The sequence below is a fragment of the Nomascus leucogenys genome, chromosome 18 (assembly GCF_006542625.1).
Source record: "Nomascus leucogenys isolate Asia chromosome 18, Asia_NLE_v1, whole genome shotgun sequence".
NCBI lineage: Eukaryota > Metazoa > Chordata > Mammalia > Primates > Hylobatidae > Nomascus > Nomascus leucogenys.
The window spans coordinates 13,235,835-13,258,760 of NC_044398.1; the positions used below are offsets into that span (position 1 = coordinate 13,235,835).

Consider the following 22,926-nt stretch of genomic DNA (forward strand, 5'->3'; position numbering starts at 1 on the left):
ATCCTGCAGGTGTCAGTGGAGACCTACATCTTTCCAGTAACTAACTTAAAGGGTTGGGAATATGTAAGCCTCAACCAACCGACAATAGCAGCCAGCTATTAAAACCAAGACTTCAAATTGAAACAACTTGCTAAGGTCATATAGTAAGTGGCAGAACTCATATTTATACCCAGGATGACTGACTTCGGGCTCTTCTCTGCCCCCAGTGGCATGCTTGTCAACAGAGGGAGAACTCTGGAAAAAGTCAATTTTTGATAAAGTCCTTTTAATGGAAAATGTAAAACCCCTTTCAACTTTAATGTACAAAGCCATATGTAACACTTGCACTTTAACAAAAGCAAGCCAATGTTTTAAAAAAATACATCATTAAATGTATATATGTATATATTTACATAGCATATTAAGTTTAATATTTAGCTTTAAAAGTTCACATAAATTTTACCAAAATGAGACAATTTTAAATAAATTACACCTTTTGAAAATGTTTAATTGTACAGTCAATAGCTTCAACAAAATATTGAAGTGTCTGTATTTAGTATCTACTTTATATACTTTATACTTTACAAATTTTACAATTATTTGGCAGTAATTTTCTGACTATGACATGACTGCTGTGCGATTCAGCAATTTCCCAGATGCAGGCAATAGCTGGTGTTTGTGTCCTGTTCTCACAGTAACTGTCTCAATGTAGTGAAAAATATCAGTAATTTTAGTAAACTGTACAAGGTCACATTTACACTTGATCAACAATATAGCATAGAATTTTTTATTTTTTTACCAAAAATAAATACATCATTTTAAATCTGGCATTTTCACAAACATCATATACACTATAATACAAAACAGCCATATAGTGCTGCTTTTAAAATTCTGCTTGTTTTATAATATTTAATCACAGGAGCTGTGACATATGCTATACTGCTGTGGTGTCAGTAACAAGTAATTACTACAAAGATAATTTCTTGGCACTGATGGTTTTATGAAGCTTAAGTCAGTGTGCATACATATCATCATTCAAGGTTAAGGAATCCCAGTTCAACAACCTAAAAATATCAAACTGGATCACACTTAATTTTCTTCCATATCGTCTACTTCATCCTCATGTATCTTCAAGGCTCTCACCATTTCTTTGACTGCATGATACAAAATATTTTTAACCTGAAAGAGATGTTAATATTTCTAATCACTTCAGTTGGACAGAAATTTTAAAATGACAACTTCCAGATTAAAAAAACAATTTTAATAGGGACCTAGGAAAACCAAATAGAAGAAAAATGTTTAAAAAGTGTTAAGCCAAAAGGGACACTATAAATCATACAATTAAATACATGTTGGTGTTAATCTTTGGTTGTCACCCTAATGTGACCAACTAGGTTGTTATACATGTATCATATTTCTGAATATAAAAACCCTGCAGAACAGGACCTAGAACACCCAACTCTTACCTGTAGTTTATCATCATAATTGATTTCTTCCTTCAAAAGTCTCAGTTCCTGTGTTAAATGAAATGACTCTACAAGATGTTCTGGAGACACAAAATCTTCAGTTACCTGAATACAGCTGTGAAAATTCTGAACCTATCCCCAAAAGAAAAACCGTGAAATGTAAGTTTTAGGAGGTGGAGCAAAGAAAAGCCAAGTTATTTAAAACCAATAAACACAAGAGACAATTCTGCCGGAGAATTTACTTTCTCCAAAACATCAAATGGATTTTAAAGCAGAAGACCACATTTTATGAGAAAGTTATGTCACTGAAAAGCTTCATGTAAAGTGACTTTGTAAATGGAATATTTTTAAATGATAAAAAGAAAATAACTTTTCCAGGAATCCTTGGGAGAGGTTGATAACCAGGTATTAAATTATCAATTTTGCCAAAGTGGACTTTTAAAAAATGTGTTACTTTAAAAAACTAACTTGAAAGAATTTACGAGGCAATCTATCTGAGTATGTTTATTGTTGCTCCATTGGCTTTCAGGATTTTGGTCATTTCACTGTTAACTCTTACATCAGAGAATAAAGAAAATGAAACTTTGTTAGGAACTGGGACGGAAAATGTAGTTCCAGACAGATCTACTGACCTCGACTGAGTTTCAGAAATATCCCAAGATTTTGGTTATTCATGCCTTTTGTGACTTTCTTTCAAATTAGCCAATTAAAGATACCCCTTCAATCACCGGTGACATCAGTACAACAGTTTTTCAACAGCTTTCTCTCTCCTGACTGAACAGTTTTCCCAAGAAGCCAGTCAATAGTCTTTATCTGTTACTTGTTCAGCATTTACAAACTGACTTTGCACTTGACTATTAGAGCTGCTTTCTATTAATGCCAGTAAAACAAGAGAGGAAGGCCCAAGCTGATCCAATCTGGGATTTGTGGTGTTTCTAGATTGTCTTCCAGTGTTTTCTAAAAATATCATAAAAATTCCTGGGAAAGGAGAAATAATTGAAAAACTAAGCATTTAAAGTTATTCTAATTTTAAGTATGCAAAATAAATTTAATTGGGAGGAGTGAGATGAAGGAGATAGTAAGTGGGAAATGGAGACTGTGGGAAAAAAAATCTAATTGATGATAGGGTGATGGAATTCCAGAGGGGCTAGAATTCCTCCTCTGGGCATAATGACCACCTGAACAGCTGCTGAAGTCTGCAGAGTTCTTTAACTCAAGCACTGTGCCTCTATTGATAACTTGGTAGCATAGTAAAGTAAACATTCTCTTTCTTTAATCATTAGGCTGTTGGTTCCTCTGGAGGATGAACATAGTGGATGCCTCACATTTTCAGCATTTCTGTACAGTCTCACTGGCTCTTCATAATGTGTCTGTAGAACAGATGCTCTATTTCACAGAGCAGGAAACTATGGATGAGATGTTCAGCGCCTGTCCCAAGACAAATCAGCCAATAAATGGCAAGTCAACAGGAGCCCAACTCCTGCGGTGTCTTGTCTAACAGATGCTTTACAGTCCTGCTTATTAACTCTCATACCAGCATACAGAGTCTCCAAATGCCCTCTCTCCTTATGGCTTTCATTTATCTGAACTTAAGGAGAGTCAGTCTTTCCAAAGTTTTAGCATGAAAGAACCTTTTGGTATATCTAGCTCTAGCATGTCCTAAAATCATCTGTAGCTCCAAAATGTATACTTGGTTCTTTTTTAATATAATTTATCTTTATTGATATTCTCACTTTGTTCATCCATCATTTTCCTGGTTTCTGTTAGTTCTTTGAGCATATTTAAGACAGTTGTCTAGTAAGTCCAATGTCTGGGCTTCCTGGGGATGGTTTTTGCCAATTTATTTTCTCCCTTTGAATGGGCCATACTTTCCTCTGTGTATGCCTTGTACCTTTCTGTTGAAAACCGGGCATCTGAACATTACAATGTGTAATCATATTCTCTCCCTGCCTCAGGGTTTGCTGTTATTGATTCCTGAGGGCTCCAGTCATCCATTTGTTTAGTGACTTTTCCAAACTGTTTTTGCAAAGGCAGTATTCCTTGTTGGGTGTGGTCACTGAAGTCTCTGTTCCACTATCTCATTGGTCAGCCAGTGACCTAACAGAGATTTCCTTAAATGCCAAAAATCAGCTGCCCTTTTCTTCATTAAGCAGTCTCTTGGTTGCTGTGTAAGTTTTCAATTAGATTCCAGAGTTCTGAAAAAGTTCATTCTGTCAGTCTTTGCCAGCTTATGGTTGTTTTAAAATGACTTTTAGAACAGTAACCTTTATTAGTGCTTACAAGATGCTATTAGGTTTCCTAATGACCCCTACCTGATATATTGTGGATAAAGGCTTGAGGGTTACTTTGAACAGCCAAGGTTCAGTTTTAAAGCAGAACACAACTCAACTTCTCATTTTGATTATCCCTTTTCTTTGCCACATTTGAGTCATTTATATTTCACTTCCTTGACATTGTCTTATTCATACTTGCCTAAAAGCATCAGTTATAATTATAAATAGGTAACATTAAGAAAATATAATTTGTATTCATAGTAGGAAGGTTATTATACTGACACTTGTGATTGCTATTTACTCAGTTATTTGTGAGAAATTAGTGTGGAAAGATTTTGCCAAGAAGTCCTTTTGGTCATATGAATACAGAGAATTACAACTTTAAAATTTTCTAAACTCATGATAAATGACCAAACACAATCAAACTTAGTATTTTTAGACAAATTTCACTAAAGATTATGTGTTAACTTAAAAAAAAAAAACAACTGTTGCTGTTTTTAAGTAAAGGCCACTCTAAACTTCAGACTACTACAGCTGAGACAAAAATCCTGGAGGTCAGGGTCATTGCTCTGTGGAGGGATGTACAGGAGTTTCACAGACTGAGTCCCAGTTACCAAGGTAAGATTTGGAAGTCTCCAATTCTAGAATAGTTCTTAGCATATAAAGAGGGCTGTGGCTATGCTGCTTTCCCTCAGCTTGCTAAGATTATATATCTCAGCTTCCTTGAACAGACAGCCCACTCTTCTCTCAGTTTGGCTCTGGCAATGGTCATTGTTGACGGGCCAAAGAACAGAATGTTGTTTCTTCCCTAGCACTGCCGGCCCTTGTCATGCAGAATCACTTGGTTGAAAATTTTTTGATAGGTGCCTTGGGTTTGCATGAGATTCCTATTTGTGTGGTTTCCAAAGTGTGGTCCCTGAACAGTAAAATCAGCATTTTCTGGAAACTTGTTAGAAATCTATAGTTTCAGGTCCTTCCCCAGACCCACTGAAATCAGAAACTCTGGTGGTGGGGTACAGCAATCTGCTTTATCAAGCCCTCCATGAAATTCTAACATATGCTAAAGTGTTAGAATACTGATTTAGAGTCTGATTATTCTGAGGGCCACCTATAGCCTACTGGAAGTGTTGAAGTCATGAACAGTTTTCAGAACTTCTAAGACCTAAACAGGTTGTAAGTAATAATGCATCTCAAATCCAGGTTAATATTGTAAACACTTACTACTTCCCTTAAATTTTCTCTTAAAACTGCACTGCCACCAATTGTGAATTACGGACAACATCCTTTCAACAGAGTGAAGAGCTGTGTTGTTGTCATTAGACCACATAGGAGAGGAAAGGTAGCAATTCCCTTTTGTATAGCTGGCAATTTCTGTGCCAAAATATGTAGCAAAGAAGTTAGTTAGATCTTGTTTTGGATCACTCAGCAATTTAGTGGCAGAGCTCAGAATATAATTTGTCAGTCTAGGTCATATATGCTGCCTTGGTGTATTTAGATACAACATTTTTTATAGATGTAATCTTGTTTCTATAATCTACGTGAATTTTCTAACTGTCTCAAAGAAAATGTGTATAGTCATAAAGTGGGTTCCAACCTAAGTAAACTTTTGGAAGTAGCCAGAGAAAGCACATATAGGAAGAAGTAAACATTTACATGTTTTACAAAAAGCCCAATATATATAAATTATAGAAAGCCATAAATGTGTTTTCCTCTATCCTTGTGCAAAAACATGTTGTTACTAAGAATGTATTTTCAGGCCTTCGGAATAGAGACTTATTAATAATACAAACATTAAGTGCATTATTCTAGGCATGGGAAGAAAGCAATGAAAAAGATAAATCTCTTAATTCATCATGCTTACGTTCCAGTGGGGGTTAAAAGACAAGCAAAGTGAGTAAATTATAAAGCATATTTTAAGGTGACAACTGAAATGGGGGAAAATAAAGCAGGAAAGACGACAGAAAGTTATAGGACACCATTTACAGCTTTAAACTAGACCTCACCAAAAGGTGAAATTTGAATGAAGCCTAAAAAATTGTAAAGAAGCAAGTCTTACGGATACCCGAGAGAAAAACGATTCCAAGCAAAAAAGATTAACAAGCACAAAAGCCCTGGGGGTGGGGGGGTGGGGGGGTGGGAAACATACTTGGTGTGTGTGAAAGCAGCAAAGAGGGCAGGATGGCTAGACAGGAACTAGGAGAGCCATACGAGATGAAGGCAGTGAGACAGAGGGGGAAGTGTGGATATGTAAACTAACCTAACTTCTTAACAAGGTCACTTTGAGCCTATTAAAAGACCACTCTTCCCAAAAAAGTAGCAGCAAGGAGACAAGTGTAAGCATGGAATTTCTTTGGGGTAACAATGATTGCATCTGGAAAAAAGGAACTGGGGGAAAAATGTGAGATACTGAATTTTCGCTGTAAACTTTTTATACTTTTGAATTTTTCTGTTTATGTATTATATTTTCAAAAGAAAAACATTAAAAAGCAATATTTTCAACAAATAGTACTGGAACAGCCAAATGCCCATATGCAAAAAATTGAACCTCGATCCATACTATGCACTACATACAAAGATGAACTAAATTGCATACCCAAATGTAAGACCTCAAACTATAATGGTTCTAGAAGAAAATGAGGAGAAAATCTTAGTGATCTTGGGCTAGGCAACAATTTTGTAGATACTATGAAAATATCATCCATAAAAGAAACTGATCAACTGGACCTCAATCAAAATGGAAAAAACCAGCCAGGTGGGTTGGCTCATGCCTACAATCCCAACACTTTGGGAGGCCAAGGCAGGAGGACTGCCTGAGCTTAGGAGTTCGAGACCAGCCTGAGCAACACAGCAAGACCCCATCTCCATAAAAAATTTAAAAATCAGCTGGGCATCATGGTGTGCATCTACAGTACTAGCTACTCAGGAGACTGTGAACCCAGGAGTTTGAGATTATAGTGAGCTATGACTGTGCCACTGCACTCTAACCTGGGCAACAGAGCAAGATACTGTATTAAAAAATGGAAAAATGAAAAAAAAAATGCTCTTTGAAAAGAGAAGCTACAGGAAAGGAAAATGTGTTTGTAAAACACATTATCAGATAAAAGACTTGTTATCAGAAATTGGCAAGAAACACTCAAAACTCAGTAAGAAAAAAAAGCAGCTAAATAGAATATTGGAACACATATTTAACCAAAGTAGATATACAGATGGCAAATTAAGATATAAAAAGATGCCTAATGTTTAGTCATTAAGAAAGTGCAAAGTAAAACCACCATGAGACACCACTGTACACTTATTAGAATGGTCTAAAAACAAAACTGACAGTAACAAGCACTAGTGAGGAAGCAGAGGAAACGAAACTCACATAACCCTGCATTGGGAAATGAAAATGGAACAACCAATTTAGAGAACAGTCTGGCAGTTTCTTAAATTTAATCATACATTATAATATCACCAGGCAATCCCACCATTCAGTATTTACTTAACAGAAATAAAAATCTTTGTTCACATAAAACCATGTATATGAATGTTTATGATAGCTTTATCTATTATTGCCCCAAAGTGGAAAAAACCCAAATGTACTTCAGCTGGTGAATGTAGATTTAAAAAATGAAAAAAAATTCATACAACTACCCAGCAATAAAAAAAGAATCAACTGATCAACACAACAATAGGGATGAGTCTCAAATACATTAAGAAAAGCCAGACTTAAAGGGCACATACTGTGTGATTCCAAATTTATGGCATACTCATAAAAGAGGAACTATAGGGACAAAAAAGCAGATTAGTTACAGGAACTTTGGGTGGGAAGAGGTTGACTATAAAAGTGCAAGAGGACGCCGAGCATGGTGGCTCACGCCTGTAATCCCAGCACTTTTGGGAGGCCAAGGCAGACAGATCACCTGAGGTCAGGAGTTCGAGACCAGCCTGACCAACATGGAAAAGCCCCATCTCTACTAAAAATACAAAATTAGCCAGGCGTGGTGGTGCATGCCTGTAATCTGCAGCTACTCAGAAGGCTGAGGCAGGAGAATCACTAGGACCCAGAAGGCAGAGGTTGCAGTGAGCCAAGATCGCACTACTGCACTCTAGCCTGCGCAACAAGAGCAAGACCCTGTCTCAAAAAAAAAAAAAAAAAAAAAAAAGTGCAAGAGGGAATTTTTTCAGAGTGATGGAATTGTTCTACATTTTGATTATGTTGTTACCTAACTATGCATTTGTTGAAACTCACAGAATTATGCATTAAATAAGGTAAATTTCACTATATGCAAATTATATCTCAGTTTATAAAAATGACTACACTACCAAGTTAACTTTATAAAAACTGACATTGGATAAATTCAATATATGAATAAAGATCTTCAAGGGAATCTACTTAGTATTATCAAAGGATTATTCCTATGCATAAAAAGATTTATAATACTAGTCTCTTAAATAGGCTCTTCTTTTGAGGGCATTTACATTTGAATACAGATTAGTTGTTTTCTGCTAGGAGGCTAGAAGTCAAAGAAATGGTGTATAGGGTGAATCCCAGATTAAACGTGAATCATAAATAATATGACATCTCTGAAATAATCATAAGTCCGTGGGAAAATATAACCACTTAATGTAAATACATTTTTTTCCAGGAAGTTATCATAGAGAAAGGTAAATTTATTATTATGACATTTGTATTTTACTACTGTATCATAAATGCCATTTGAGATCTAATAATGATAAATCTGACCCTGAATCTGACACGTCCTAAAAGCTACGCAATTATTATCACCTAAGTAGTATTTGTATGGAATAGTGTCATAAATGCTAAACAGTCAATGACTATACTTATATAAAATGTGAGAAAGCTTCCTTGGTAAACTAATATACATCAGCTACATCTCAATTACTTAGCAGTGGAAAAGGTGGAAAACCAACTGTTGAGGCAAAGCAGCTTTTGCGTTTTTTCTGGTTTCCCTGGTACACCTTGTTAATTATAAGGGCTAACCTGGGCTGTAGTAGCCCCATTCCACCTATAGGAATCCACTGCGTACTTTTAATCCCACCCTTCATAACCACGCCATCTATTCTATGCCATTTTTCCCGGTGCTGGAAAAATTACGTATTTTAAATTAGGTATTTATTTTAGTTTTTATGTTTTGTGGATCAACAGTTATATAAATTACATACCATCTTTCTTTAGACAGGCCCCTGCTATGCTAGCATGCTGAAGAAAGGTAGGAGGTATGCTTAAAGCCTGATAAAAAGTCTGTATACTGTGTCCCCCCATGCTTTTAAGCCTCACTATTCAGAGGTATACATGTTACTAGAAGAGCTTAAAAATCAGATTTCAATCTATTCAGTCGGAGACAGTATACAAATAGAAATCTGGCTCATGTTAAAACAATTTAAAATTTTAAGGAAATTATGTCAGATTTCTGCAAGCACTGGGATGTCATTTTAATAAAGGCAGACTGGTGCAGGTAATTCTCTTATTTGCGTCTTCTTCCATTTATATCTATACTAAGAGCAATTTCTTTTCAAAACTAGTTCTTTCAGTCAGTAAAAGATATGTTAGAAATAAGTTTGTATATACCTGATGAAGTGCTCCTGCTGGCAAAACAATAGCATCACCAAGGAACTGAATAAGAGTACAGGTTCTGACTCCATATTCTTCAAGCAGCCTTTGACGGAGCTTTTTGTTCACATACCAACTTTGGTCACGTATTGGATCATGTTCTGGTAGAACCTCAAGGCCTTGTTCTTTTGAAATCTGAAATATGAATTAAAATAGACACCCCAATTTAAGTAAGGAAATGGTAAATCCTGTTCAGTTAAATTTCAATTTTATTTGTAATAACAAGTCTTTTGTTCTCAGAATCAATGGAACAACTGAATGAGCTTCTTCAGTTAAAAAATAACATTCTGCAATGATTTGGAAAGCCAAAGAATATTAAAACAATACAGCAACACTGAAATGCTCTTAACAGTTTACTACTTCCTTCTCACCGCCTCCTTCCACTATGAAGTTTCCATCTATCTGGTTTCCTTCCTTAACAATTGTTTCAAAAGTACAGCACATGGATGAGGAACAAGGTAGTTTTTTTTTTTTTTTGCCAAAAGCCAAACCATTCATATGTATGGATTTCATAAACATTTATTGATCCTTTTTTAAGGTAAGTATAAATATCTTTACGTGGCTAACCTTCTTTTTTTTTTTTTTTGAGATGGAGTCTCGCTCTGTCGCCCAGGCTGGAGTGCAGTGGCGCAATCTCGGCTCACTGCAAGCTCCGCCTCCCGGGTTCACGCCATTCTCCTGCCTCAGCCTCTCCGAGTAGCTGGGACTAGAGGCGCCCGCCACCACGCCCGGCTAATTTTTTGTATTTTTAGTAGAGACGGGGTTTCACCGTGGTCTCGATCTCCTGACCTCATGATCCGCCCGCCTCGGCCTCCCAAAGTGCTGGGATTACAAGCGTGAGCCACCGCGCCTGGCCTACATGGCTAACCTTCTAACGCTTGAAAAATCAATTTCAAGAGACTCTTTAATCAGTTAAATAATCTGCTTTAGAAGGCACAAATTATCATATTTCAGATTAAAATACAGGTAGGTATTCAGGGATAAGATGGTACAAACAAGGCTATAACTCTTTTACTTCACACTGATCACAGACAGAACTTACATCCTTTCAGAAAGATGATGTATCAGCACTGAACATTTCTTAAAAGAAATTTCCATAATTACGAAGTTTAAAAAGTACCTGAGCAAAGGGTTTGAACCAATTATTTCAGATTGATATATAAATTTCTTTCAGAGTATATGACAACTACAGTCAAGGTATGATTACTCAAAATTTGAGTTTACTCAGTAAGTATCATAGTATCAGATGTGATAGAGTAGAATCATTCCCTAGGTCAGCAGCCAAAAATATCTATCAGATTCAAAGAAAATAAAGATCCTACCTTCTTTAGATGTTTCCATGAAATATTTGTTTTTACATCCTGCAACTCCAGATAGCTACTTTTCGCCACCCAACTAATATCTCGCTCAACAACAGATTAGTCTTTTATTAACAGGGAATGGAGGAACACTACCAACTGGGAACAAATCACCATTCAAAACCCTCAAAATGAAACAGGCTTTCAAAGAGGAGCAACAGAAAGAGGGTTTTGACTTTCAACAAAAACCCCCATCTACTTTGAAGTAAAAATTATGTAATGATCTTGTATTGCTGAATGCCAAGTGAAGGTACGGTAACAATGAATAAGTCCTTGCTCGAGGGGAAGAGATATTATTTGCAAACTAACTTATACCTTTTGAAGAAATTCCCTTATCTTGTCAACATCTTTCCCAGCATAAATATGCCACAGAGCACCAGGTATTTCACTTGAGTCCTTCAATCTTTTCCTTAAAATGTCATCCAAATCTTCTTCCTCAAATTTCTTGAGAATTCCTGAAACAAAGGAACATAATTTCAAACTGTCAGCAAAGAATACCAGAAAGCCAAGTCTCCTAAAGTTGATCTATCAGAGCAGCAGAGTGCCTGACTAGGATCAGTACTTTTTATTTTTTTTTTGTTCACCCAGGCTAGAGTGCAGTGGCATGATCTTGGCTCACTGCAGCTTCCACCTCCCAGGTTCAAGCAATTCTCTTGCCTCAGCCTCTCAAGTAGCTGGGACTACAGGTGCACGCTGCCACACCCGACTAATTGTTTGTATTTTAGTAGTGCTGGGGTTTCACTGTGTTGCCCAGGCTGGTCTTGAACTCCTAAGCTCAGGCAATCCACCTGCTTGGGCCTCCCAAAGTGCTAGGATTACAGGCATGAGACACTGTCCCTGGCCGGATCAGTACTCTTAAAAAGAAGTCAAATACAGTTATATGTTCATAACTTTTAGGACTACAAGAATAGATAAGTGGATACAAAGCAATAGTGATTTTCCCAGTTTGTTTTCTGCAAACCAAGAAGCACGAGATAGAAAACCTAAGAGCAACTATGTAAAATTTAACCACCTTCCTTCCCTGTCCCAAGGGGGTGGTCCTAACAATGACTTGTACTCATAGCATTTCCTAACTTACAAAGGTCTTTTATGGTCACTATTTATTAGTTGGCCCCTATACCTACTTAAAAATAAGGGATAACCTCTATTTTATACCTGAGTAAAAAGGTCCCAAGAGGTGAAAGTTTTACTCATTACCATGACTAATAAATGGCAGGGCAAAATGTATTCTGATTAATTTCGAGGGGCTCTCATATTTGATAATGGTTAATCTGTAATCAAATGCAAATGTTTCATGAACAAAGTTGTGGTTTTGAGGAAAATCAAGCCATCCTTCCAAAATGCTGACGAACTAAAATCCCTACACATGTATGTACAGAAAAAAACTTTAGAAGTGTACAAACAAAAATAGTAACTTAGTAACTAGTTGTCTCTAAGTGTAGGACCACAGGAAGGTCCTTTTTTAAAATGACCAGTGAACATTTAAATAAATGTTCTTTTTAAAAATTTTGTATAAATTTAAGGGGTAAAACTGCAATTTTTGTTACATGGACATATTGCCTAGTGGTGATGTCTTGGCTTTTAGTTATCATCACCTGAATAATGTACATTGTATCTACTAAGTAATTTCTCATCACCCACCCCTGTTAACCACCCTTCTCTGAGTCTCCAACGTCTATCAGGACAAGGAATCAACCTAAGTGTCCATCCACGGATGACTGGATAAAGAAAATGTGTGGCTGGGCGTGGTAGCTCACACCTGTAATCCCAGCACTTTGGGAGGCTGAGGCAGGCGAATCACCTGAGGTCAGGAGTTTGAGACTAGCCTGACCAACATGAAGAAACCCCGTCTCTACTAAAAATACAAAATTAGCCGGGTGTGGTGGCACACGCCTGTAATCCCAGCTACTCGGGAGGCTGAGGAAGGAGAATTGCTTGAACCCGGGAGGTGGAGGTTACGGTGAGCCAAGATCACACCATTGTACTCCAGCCTGGGCAACAAGAGCAAAACTCCATCTCAAAAAAAAAAAAAAAAAAGAAAAGAAGAAAAGAAAATGTGATGTATATATACAGTGGAATACTATTTAGCCATAAAAATGAAATCATTGCTGGGTAGGTGGCTCACATTTGTAACTCCAGCACTTTGGGAGGTTGAGGTGAGTGGATCACTTGAGCTCAGGAGTTTGAGACCAGCCCGAGCAACACAGTAAAACCTGTCTTTACAAAAAAATAAAAAAATTAGCCAGGCATGGTGGCGCCTGTCTGTAGTCCCAGCTACTCTGGTGGCTGAGGTGGGAGAATCTTTTGAGTCCAAGAGGTTGAAGCTGCAGTGAGCTGAGACTGTGCCACTGCACTCCAGCCTGGGCAACAGAACAAGGAGACCCTGTCTTTAAAAAAGAAAAAAAAATCATGTTTTTTGCAGCAACATGGATGGAACTAGAAGCCATTATCTTGAGCAAAAAAACTCACAAAGTCAAATACCACGTTATCACTTGTATAAAACCTTTTAAAGAAAGCTGTTATCTGCTACAAAGTGTATATCAGATGCTTCCTAATTTGTGCCAGTAATGTCTGTTTTATATTCAAATTTAGCTGCAAAGATTATTTTTTTTCTTTTTTTTTTTTTTGAGACAGTCTCACTCTGTCGCCCAGGCTGAAGTGCTGGGGTGCAATGGCACGATCTTGGCTCACTGCAACCTCTGCCTCCCAGGTTCAAGCGATTCTCCTGTCTCAGCTTCCCAAGTAGCTGGGACTACAGGCACCCGCCACCATGCCCAGCTAATTTTTGTATTTTTTAACTACAGATGGGGTTTCACTGTATGTTGGCCAGGCTGGTCTCGAACTCCTGACCTCAGGTGATCCACCACCTTGGCCTCCCAAAGTGCTGGGATTACAGGCGTGAGCCACTGCTAATTGAAACATTTGGTGTTTACTATGTGCCAGGCACTGTCCTAGGAAGTTGGGGATTAGAATTAAGAAAGATCCATTCAAGAGCTCATGGAGTTAAAGAGGGTCCTAATAAATCTAGACAAATAAACATTACATTGTGGTAAGTGCAATCACATCAGTACAAAGGGTACAGAGACAGGTTAAGTCCTCCAATGTTATCTGTGACAAAGTTTTTTCCCAGTCATGGTAAAACAAAACAATTAAGGGCAATGTAAAAAGTTGATCATAAAAAAAATCATCCTTTACTCTGATACCTTTTTGTTTGTTTTTTTGAGATGGAGTTTCGCTGTGTCACCCAGGCTGGAGTAGAGTGGCATGATCTCGGCTCACTGCAACCTCTGCCTCCCAGGTTCAAGCGATTCTCCTGTCTCAGCTTCCCAAGTAGCTAGGATTACAGGCATACACCACCACGCCCAGCTAATTTTTGTATTTTTAGTACAGACTCGGTTTCACTATGTTGGCTAGCTGGTCTCGAACTCCTGACCTCAAGTGATCCACCCACCTTGGCCTCCCAAAGTGTTGGGATTATAGGCATGAGCCACTGTGCCTGGTTTATCTTTCTTATAGAGAGAATTTAAAATGTTTTTAAAAAATGATGTTGATATTTTTAAAATCTGTTTTCTTAACAAAATTAAAAGCTGGAAACTTTGAATTGGTTTTCTGACATTTGTCGTTTAAATTTTACTGCTCTGCAAATTAAAATAAAAAGTACATGAGGTGGGGGAGGCATCATAATAAAGAGAATGACTGGCTAGAGTAGAGTAAGTTTACTTTCTTTAATGAAGACTTCTAGGGTGAATGATAATCTGAGTTACAATTGAAAGAATGAATACAGGAGTTTGCCAGGAAGACATGGAGCTAAGAGACACATGGTAGATGAAGAAAAAAAGCGTGTTCTTTTAAGTATTTTTCAATGTGTTTGAAACATTATTATAACCCTAAAATGTTGCTTTGTGACCACCTATAAAAAGCGACAAAAACTTTTTAAATAAAGAAAGAGGGCCAAAGGATTATTTAAAATGCTGAAATTCTCCCGAAATTTTCTCAAAAGAAATATCCTAGGAATAGAAGCTGGGGGTTATGCATAAACAAAGATGAGGAAGAAAGTTCTAGCTTTTAATGACATGAATGAATAGTAATGGAGGAAAGCAGGTTAATTTCTATATTGTAACTTTTAAGTGCTACAGGGAAAGATCTGAACAAACTACAATGAGATAAAAAGGATGTAACTCCATGGCATCACAGGATTAGAAAGGATAAATAATCTGAACCACAGGTCACATTTCTGTGGCAGCGCTCAGACTATAACTCAAGTGTGCCCACTGACTCTCAAATCTCTGGGGGATGGGGGTGGTTACCTATTTTAGTCAATAGTGTCGGTTAAAAAGCTGAGTAGCATAATGTAAAAATGAGTTTCTACAGTTTTGAGGGATTTTAGGTTGTGTATTATAAAACTGTCAAATGTACACAAAAGTAGAGTGAATACTATAATGAATCCCATGTCCCCAGCACCTAGCCATTAAGCTATAGATCCATTCTGGGATCCAGATATATAATTGGTGATCTATTTCTTGGCTGGATGTCATCCACAGAATTTCACACAAAGTGCATGTGAAGCAGAAAAGGTAGAGAACATCTGAAACTCCAAAGAAGCCTCCAACTCTGTAAGGTGTCAGAATCAGAAGTGGTATCACAGAAGCAGAGAACTATATTCAAAGAGGTTGTGATTAACGGTGCCATTCATTATAGACTGGGGTGAGTAATAAACGAACCAGAAAGATACACTGAATTATCCAAATATGTATGAGTGACAGCAGTAGCAATAGACTGGTATGGAATAAGATTGCAATGAGTTGAAATGTAAAAGGAAAGTGACAGAGATGGTCAACTATTTCTTATGAGGGTAGAAGCAATAGGATGGAAAGGTTTAAAGGAGGCTTTCGAGAAAGAAAAAATAATCTTAGACTCTGCTTCTGTTGTACAGAGAAAAAGCCAATGGAGAAGAAAACGTTAAAGGCCTATGATTGTATCTATGTCTTTATAAAGAACAGAATAACTGACAGCATGGTTTCAGAAAGAAATTCAGGGGACAGAAATGAAAACCTATATATTGGATAGAAAGAGGTTACTTCCACTTAAAAGACCCCTTTCTTCCTCTTTTTACTGGAGGGGAAAAAAGAATGTTTGAGTCACAAACCATATTTTAATCATCTTTAGAACCCTAGGAATTAGTTTCTATTCTTCAATAAATTTTTGTTTGTTTGTTTTTTGGTTTTTTTTGAGACGGAGTTTTGCTCTTATTGCCCAGGCTGGAGTGCAATGGCACGATCTCGGCTCACCGCTACCTCCGCCTCCTGGGTTCAAGTGATTCTCCTGCCTCAGCCTCCCGAGCAGCTGAGATTACAGGCATGTACCACCACACCCAGCTAATTTTGTATTTTTAGTAGAGACAGGGTGTTTCAGCATGTTGGTCAGGCTGGTCTTGAACTCCTGACCTCCAGTGATTCACCCACCTTGGCCTCCCAAAATACTGAGATTACAGGCGTGAGCCACTGCGTCCAGCCTCAGTAAATGTTTACAAGTGAGCTTAACAGTGTATTTTCATCAACACAATACTTAGTGATAGAAAAGAAGTTAAAATATTCACTTTTAAAATTAAAATTTCACTTACATAAAAAAAAAATAGGAAAACTATTCAATCTCCAAGTAATAAGGGCTAAAATGTCCCTACATCCATTGCAATTCTTTTTGAAATCTTCGCTGTTAACTCAGAAGCTGATATTCTGGACAATACTAGTAAATGTGATTATTCAACTGTTATTTCAAAGACTACTTATTCTTTAAGTTTACCTGCTTTTGAGAGAATGCCATTTCCTTTTGCTATGCCAACATAGACTAGAATATTTACAACATCAGAAACTTCAATATGGAGATTTGTTGTTCCTATATCATGATCTTTAGCAGCGACTACACCTGTGTATAAAACAAAATTTTACTTGACAAAATACTTTATATATATATAGTAGTATAATCAGATATTCCCCCAAATTAGCTCGATCTGCATAATTTAATTGTAATTTGAGTTTTAGTTTCCTTATTACAAAAACCTGTTCCAAAAGTCATAATCTATGAAACACTCTATTTCAATAATTACATTTCTATTATAATAAAATGTACTATGATTAAAAATCAAATAAAAAATAAATTAGCAGGTACTTAACTATATATTGGCTGTTAATTCCTAACATGTTGCTTAATATAAAAAAGGATTTCGATGGATTAAAGGAACAGATTTAGTAGAAACTAAAAATCATTAGACAATTTGTAGGAACGGTAATTCTTTTTTTGAGAAGGAGACTCGCTTTGTTGCCAGGCTGGAGTGCAGTGGCATGATCTTGACTCACTGCAACCTCCGCCTCAGGGGTTCAAGCAATTCTCCTGCCTCATCCTGAATAGCTGGGACTACAGGTACGCGCCACTACACCCAGCTAATTTTTCTATTTTTAGTAGAGATGGAGTTTCACCATGTCAGCCAGGGTGGTCTCAATCTCTTGACCTCATGATCCATCCACCTTGACCTCCCAAGGTCCTGGGATTACAGGCATGTAATTACCACCACGCCCATCCTTGAAGAGAAATTTTTTTTTTTTTTTTTTTTTTTGAGACGGAGTCTTGCTCTGTCACCCAGGCTGGAGTGCAGTAGTGCAATCTCAGCTCACTGCAACCTCCATGCCTCCTGGGTTCAAGCAATTCTCCTGCCTCAGCCTCCTGAGTAGCTGGGACTATAGGCGCACTCCACCATGCCTGGCTAATTTTTGTATTTTTTAGTAGAGACAGGGTTTCACCATGTTGACCAGGATGGTCTCGATCTCCTTACCTCGTGATTCACCCGCCTTAGCCTCCCAAAGAGTGCTGGGATTGCAGGCGTGAGCCACTGTGCCTGGCCTGAGCAAAAATTTTTAAAAATCCAATATAATTCCTACATGGGAGAATGTGAATATATACCTACCATAGGCACTGCACAACCTGGGTCCTAGATCAGGACGTACAAAAAATCCTGGCAAATGAGAGGCCAAATTGAATTTTCCTTCTGGATTACAATATTCTGGCAATGGCAGACTTTTTAAAAGATCTTCGTATCTGAAGAATAACAACATTGCCTTCTTATAAAGATTTGCATTGGTATTTTCACATATATAATTTTCAAGTTGTTCAAAACAGCAGACTACCTTTCCATAAGACAGGTAACAATTTTCCTTGACAAAAGTGATACTGACTAAAATAGCAATTCTGCTTCTCTAACCATTAAACCATTAAAAAGCTCCAGTAGAAGGGAGGTCCTAAACAGGGTCCTGTGCTCTTTTTTTTTTTTTTTTTTTGAGACAAAGTTTCACTCTTGTTGCCCGCCTCGGACTCCCAAAGTGCTGGTATTACAGGCGTGAGCCACCGTGCCCAGCCTCTTTAACATGAACATTCTTTCCTTCACTGTCCTAACATAAAGACTTCCCCGCTGCTGAGGCTATCAATCAATCCATCAGACAGGGTCTCACTCTGTCACCCCGGCTGGAATTCAGTGACACGATCTCAGCTCACTGCAGCCTCCACCTCCTCGGCTCCAGTGATCCTCTCGCCTCAGCCTCACGAGTAGCTGGGACTACAGATGCCTGCCACCATGTTGGCTAATTTTTGTATTTTTTTGTAGAGACAGGGTTTTGTCATGTTGGCCAGACTGGTCTCCAAGTCTTGGACTCCAGCGATCCCCTCGCCTTGGCCTCCCAAAGTGCTGGGATTATAGGCGTGAGCCACTATGACACTCAGCCTCAAGTTATTTATTTTTAATTGAGATAGAAAAAGCCTACAGGTCACATTTACGGTTACTTATCCTATCTCTGGGGACACTCTCAGCTCAATCTCAAAAAGTCGAGTCAAAATGAAAAGTTTCAAACCTTGCTGGCATCATAGTCTTGAAGTCTTCTCCTGAAGGCCAATCTTTCAATTTTAAAACAACTGTTTCTCCACTTTTGTTTTTCTGCCGTTCTATAAGGAATGCAGTTAATTACTAAAAGGGTAATTTCTCCCTTTTTATCTTTATTAACATTCGGAAAGAAAGAAATGTAAATGAACGAATGATTTGATTGTTGCACATTACATGCTTAATAAATGCTTGCTTATTGACTTATTACTTATGTACTTATGTAGTATTAAAACCTTTGTTCCTTTTGCACATAAATAGAATTCATTAAATTACCCACTTGTAATATCTCAAAAGTTGTTTTTAAAAATCTTGGTAACATCACAATCTTACATTTACACTTTTAATTTTCAAAGAGTTTTACATAAATAATTCAATTTTCAAAAGCTTATGGAACTGCCAAACATTTCTCCATAAGCAAAACAGTATCCACGGTATCCTTAAGGTCAAAGGAAATTAGTGCTAGAGGCAGGGATTAGGACCCAGTATTTTGTTTCCAATTACTTGTTTCTTTTTATTAGACAACGTAAAACAGATGTTTCAAAGACTAAAAATCTGTTAAGTTACATTTGGGATTTATCATTTTGAAGGAGTATGATGGAGAAAATAGTAAAATAAAAACCAACATACTTGAAACTTCTTCAAAACCATCCCAGAATTCCTTAACATTGGCATTTGAAATGATGCTATCTTTGCAGTTCAGAAGATCAGCTTGGTGGTCTCCAAAATCAAGGCTAATTGATTCCGCCTTCCATAGGCTAATGTTCATTTTCTTATGCACACCAGAAACCACTGCAGGCTTATAAATAGATAAATAAATAACAGTTAAAAGATATATAGACTTCCTTTTTCTTTGTTTTGTTTTTTTGAGACAGAGTCTTGCTCTCTTACCCAGGCTGGAGAGCAGTGGCCTCATCATACCTGACTGTAACCCTTTGGGCTCAATCAATCCTTCCACCTCAGCCTCTTCAGTAGCTGAAACTATTGAATTTCGAGCCTAATGAGTTATTCTCTGAAAGTTAATGTCTCCTTTGAAATTACATAAATTCAAATTCCCTCACAGCTTTCTTACACTTGGTGGTGGAGGGTAGATGTCCTTTCCACCCAAATTCCCTAATAGCTTTCTAATAACGCAGCAACCAGTAATGGAAGATTTACAGCTTCTAAAACTACAATAAATGATATAAAAACGTATCTTAAGAACATCTGATGTATTATTCTCAGGTTTTAAACAAATTCCTGTACTCTAATGAGGCAGAATTCTGGAATATAGAAAACACAGTAAGCTATGACTTAAAAGTTTCTGAAAAATGATATTTACTAGGCTGGGTGTAGCAATGCATTCTTGTAGTCCCAGCTCCCAAGGCTGAGGTGGGAGGATTGCTTGAGCCCAAGTTTATGTCCTGCCTAGGTGACACAGCAAAACCCTGTCTCCAGAAACAAACAAAAAATTTAAGTGATTATTAGTATTCTTAAACTTGTAAAATAATTAAAATTTAGGAACCACAAAAGAAGAATAATCTCTAGCTAGATTTTTTTTTTTAATTACAAAAGACATCTTAAAAAAGAAAAAAACACCCTAAATTCTGGTTTACTACATGGTTGAATGTTCCATTAAACATTTTTTCAATGAGCCAATAATATATACGACTTTAAAACTAGGTCCAGGTATTAGTTAACTCTTGCTGGCAATTCACATATTAATTCCTAGTGCCTAGTATCTATCCAATAATATTGCTGCTATTAGGGTAATCAGCAGCTTGTTAAAAGTAAATTTTTTAAAATACATAAGGGTTAAGCTAATTAGTATAGCAAAATAATTCAAAGCAGAAATCTTAGGCTATCACCATGATCTTCTTATTTTTTTTGGAAACAGGGTTTCACTTTGTTGTCCAGGCTGGAGTGTAGCGGCATGATCATGGCTCACCGCAGCCTGGACTTACTGGGCTAAAGCAATCTTCCTGCCTCAGCCTCCCAAGTAGCTGGGACTACAGGTGTGAACCACCACATCTGGCTAATTCAAATTTTTTGGTAGAAACAGGGTCTCACTATGTTGCCCAGGCTGGTCTCCAACTCCTGGGCTGAAGTGATCAATCTTCCCACCTTGGCCTCCCAAAATGTTGGGATTATAGGCAGGAGCCACAGCAGCAGGCCTGTAAAGCTTTCTGATTAGACTCCTTGCCAATGGTATTATTCTCTTCTAACTCAACTTCTAATCTGCCTTGCTGTCAATTATTATAAAATGTCAATTTGATTATACAGATTCCACAATGAAAACTATCACCTAGAGTATAATGTTAAAACTCTTTAGTATGATATATAAGGGCATTTCCTGATCATTCCTCTAGCCATCTCCTTACACCACTCTCCCCCATGAACCATCATCTATGTTGCAGATAATCACACCTACTCAGAGAGTTCCCTAAACACCTGATGTTCTTGTATATGTCCAGCCTCTTGTCCACCTAGCAAAAAACTTCACTTAACCTCTAAGGAATCAATTTAGACTAGCCTTTTTGAATTAGTATCCTGGCTTTGACATTTCCTTTTCTGGGTTCTCATAGCACCTTGAACAAAGTTCTTAAAACACTTAACATAATTATGAAAACAATTATTTGTGTGACACTTTTCTACCTCAAAAGCTCACACAAATTAAATAAAATTTCAGCCCAGTAACGTCATCAGGGCTTGAAGGAGACCAAGGCAAAAAAGACATGCTAAATGTTGTGTATATGCAATGCACAAGTGTGCATTTCTTCTTTTGGGGCGAAAGATTCAGCTTTCATCAGATTTTGAAAGGGATTAGTTACCTAAAAAGATCAAGAAGCACTGCACTAAAATGGTTCTTACTCATTTTTACATAGCTTACTCATTTTTATATATTCTTACTCCCTATGACAGGGACTGGATCTCTTATTAGATGCTCAATAACAGTTGAATGAACAAAGTAAACATTTTCCAGAAAACAATAAATAAATTTAACAGAATACTGTCATACAATTAATTTGTTCATAATTTTTGCATTAATGTAGTAAACTGCCATCTGAAATGTATATCAAACATTATCAAAACTTTTGTCCAACAGGAAATCATTTATATTAGAGAATGAAACAATATAGTTTGTCATTCAAGATTTGATGAACTAATTTGTAAGTAAATGTTCTATGTATAAATATTACAGATAAGAACATCTACATAGGTTCATGAAAAATGCTGCCAATATTAACATTTTAATAGTAGACACGGATCTACCAACTGGACTAAAATACCAATCTAAAAAAAAGGAGAAAGGAACTGCATTTTGTAAATTCAAGACGTTATTACATGTCTGTTCTGATAGATCAAAAAATAACACAAAATAATCAATGCTTCCCTATTAATTTATATTAAATCTGGCCAAAAAACAGGAATTGAGAAACAAGCATTCTGACAATCTTTTCGGTACTTTTATATCTTACTGTCCCCCAAATGTGTTAACTACTATTTTCCCCCACTCTATTTCTATTCCTAAGGAGGGAACCATTCTATTTAATAAGCTTCAGTTCCACCAAGAGTGTTCTTAATCAGCCTAAAATACACACCTGTCCTTGTTTCCAACATTCTTTGAAAAGCTTCCAATTATTGCTATTCTTATAATCCTTAAGCCATAAAATATGCTTCTCACAGATCCAAGAATGTGGTATATCACTGTATAATTTATTATTTTCATCCACTGCTGATATTATGCTTTCTTCAGGCTCTTCTTTAAGCTCTGGTTTTACATTTATCTTGGAGGTTTTACTTGGTGGAATTTTGTTTTCAACAACTGAAGCAATTATGTCATCAAGAATGTTAGGCATAGTCCGTCCACTTTTGCTACTCTATTAAGGAAAAAACAAACAAAACAAAAACCTGTTTTTGAGAGAAATCACATACATTTTCCTCCCACAGACTTTTTTTTTTTAAACAATATCCCTACACTCCAGAATATGCACTTATCTTAGATTTGAGTTCCTATATTCCTGACAAAATGCAAACCAGAAGTCTGGTTGTGTGAGAACTGCCAGGTCTGAAAAACTTAGAAGTACAGCCTTCCTGTCTTTAACGTTGTTATAGGCCTGGGACAGAGAATACAGGTAGGTGGCATCCCTCATATACATTTTTTAAACTTTTTAATATTTTATTTTATAAGAAATAGAGATGAGGGTCTTGCTATGTTGCTCAGGCTGGTTTCAAACTCCTGGGCTCAAGCAATTCTCCCACCTCAGCCTCCCAAAGTGCTAGGATTACAGGCATGATTGACCCCCCCACTCCATATATACATACATATATATAT

At 37.0% G+C, this 22,926-nt stretch overlaps 1 protein-coding gene across 4 annotated transcripts in view; it reads right to left on the reverse strand.

Annotated features, from left to right (window-relative positions):
- Positions 1-246: 246 nt before the first annotated feature.
- The window catches only part of JMJD1C (jumonji domain containing 1C), a 362,166-nt gene continuing 339,486 nt past the window's right edge, over positions 247-22,926 (reverse strand). For all 4 annotated transcript variants that reach the window (XM_030797724.1, XM_030797726.1, XM_030797725.1 and 1 more), the window contains 9 exons: positions 22,193-22,471; positions 19,242-19,410; positions 18,586-18,676; positions 17,649-17,779; positions 16,490-16,612; positions 11,006-11,145; positions 9,291-9,467; positions 1,446-1,577; positions 247-1,158 (listed from right to left, as the gene is read on the reverse strand). In XM_030797724.1, the coding sequence (XP_030653584.1) occupies positions 1,069-1,158; positions 1,446-1,577; positions 9,291-9,467; positions 11,006-11,145; positions 16,490-16,612; positions 17,649-17,779; positions 18,586-18,676; positions 19,242-19,410; positions 22,193-22,471 (1,332 nt within the window). In that variant the 3' untranslated portion in view covers positions 247-1,068. The remainder of the gene's footprint in view (positions 1,159-1,445; positions 1,578-9,290; positions 9,468-11,005; positions 11,146-16,489; positions 16,613-17,648; positions 17,780-18,585; positions 18,677-19,241; positions 19,411-22,192; positions 22,472-22,926) is intronic.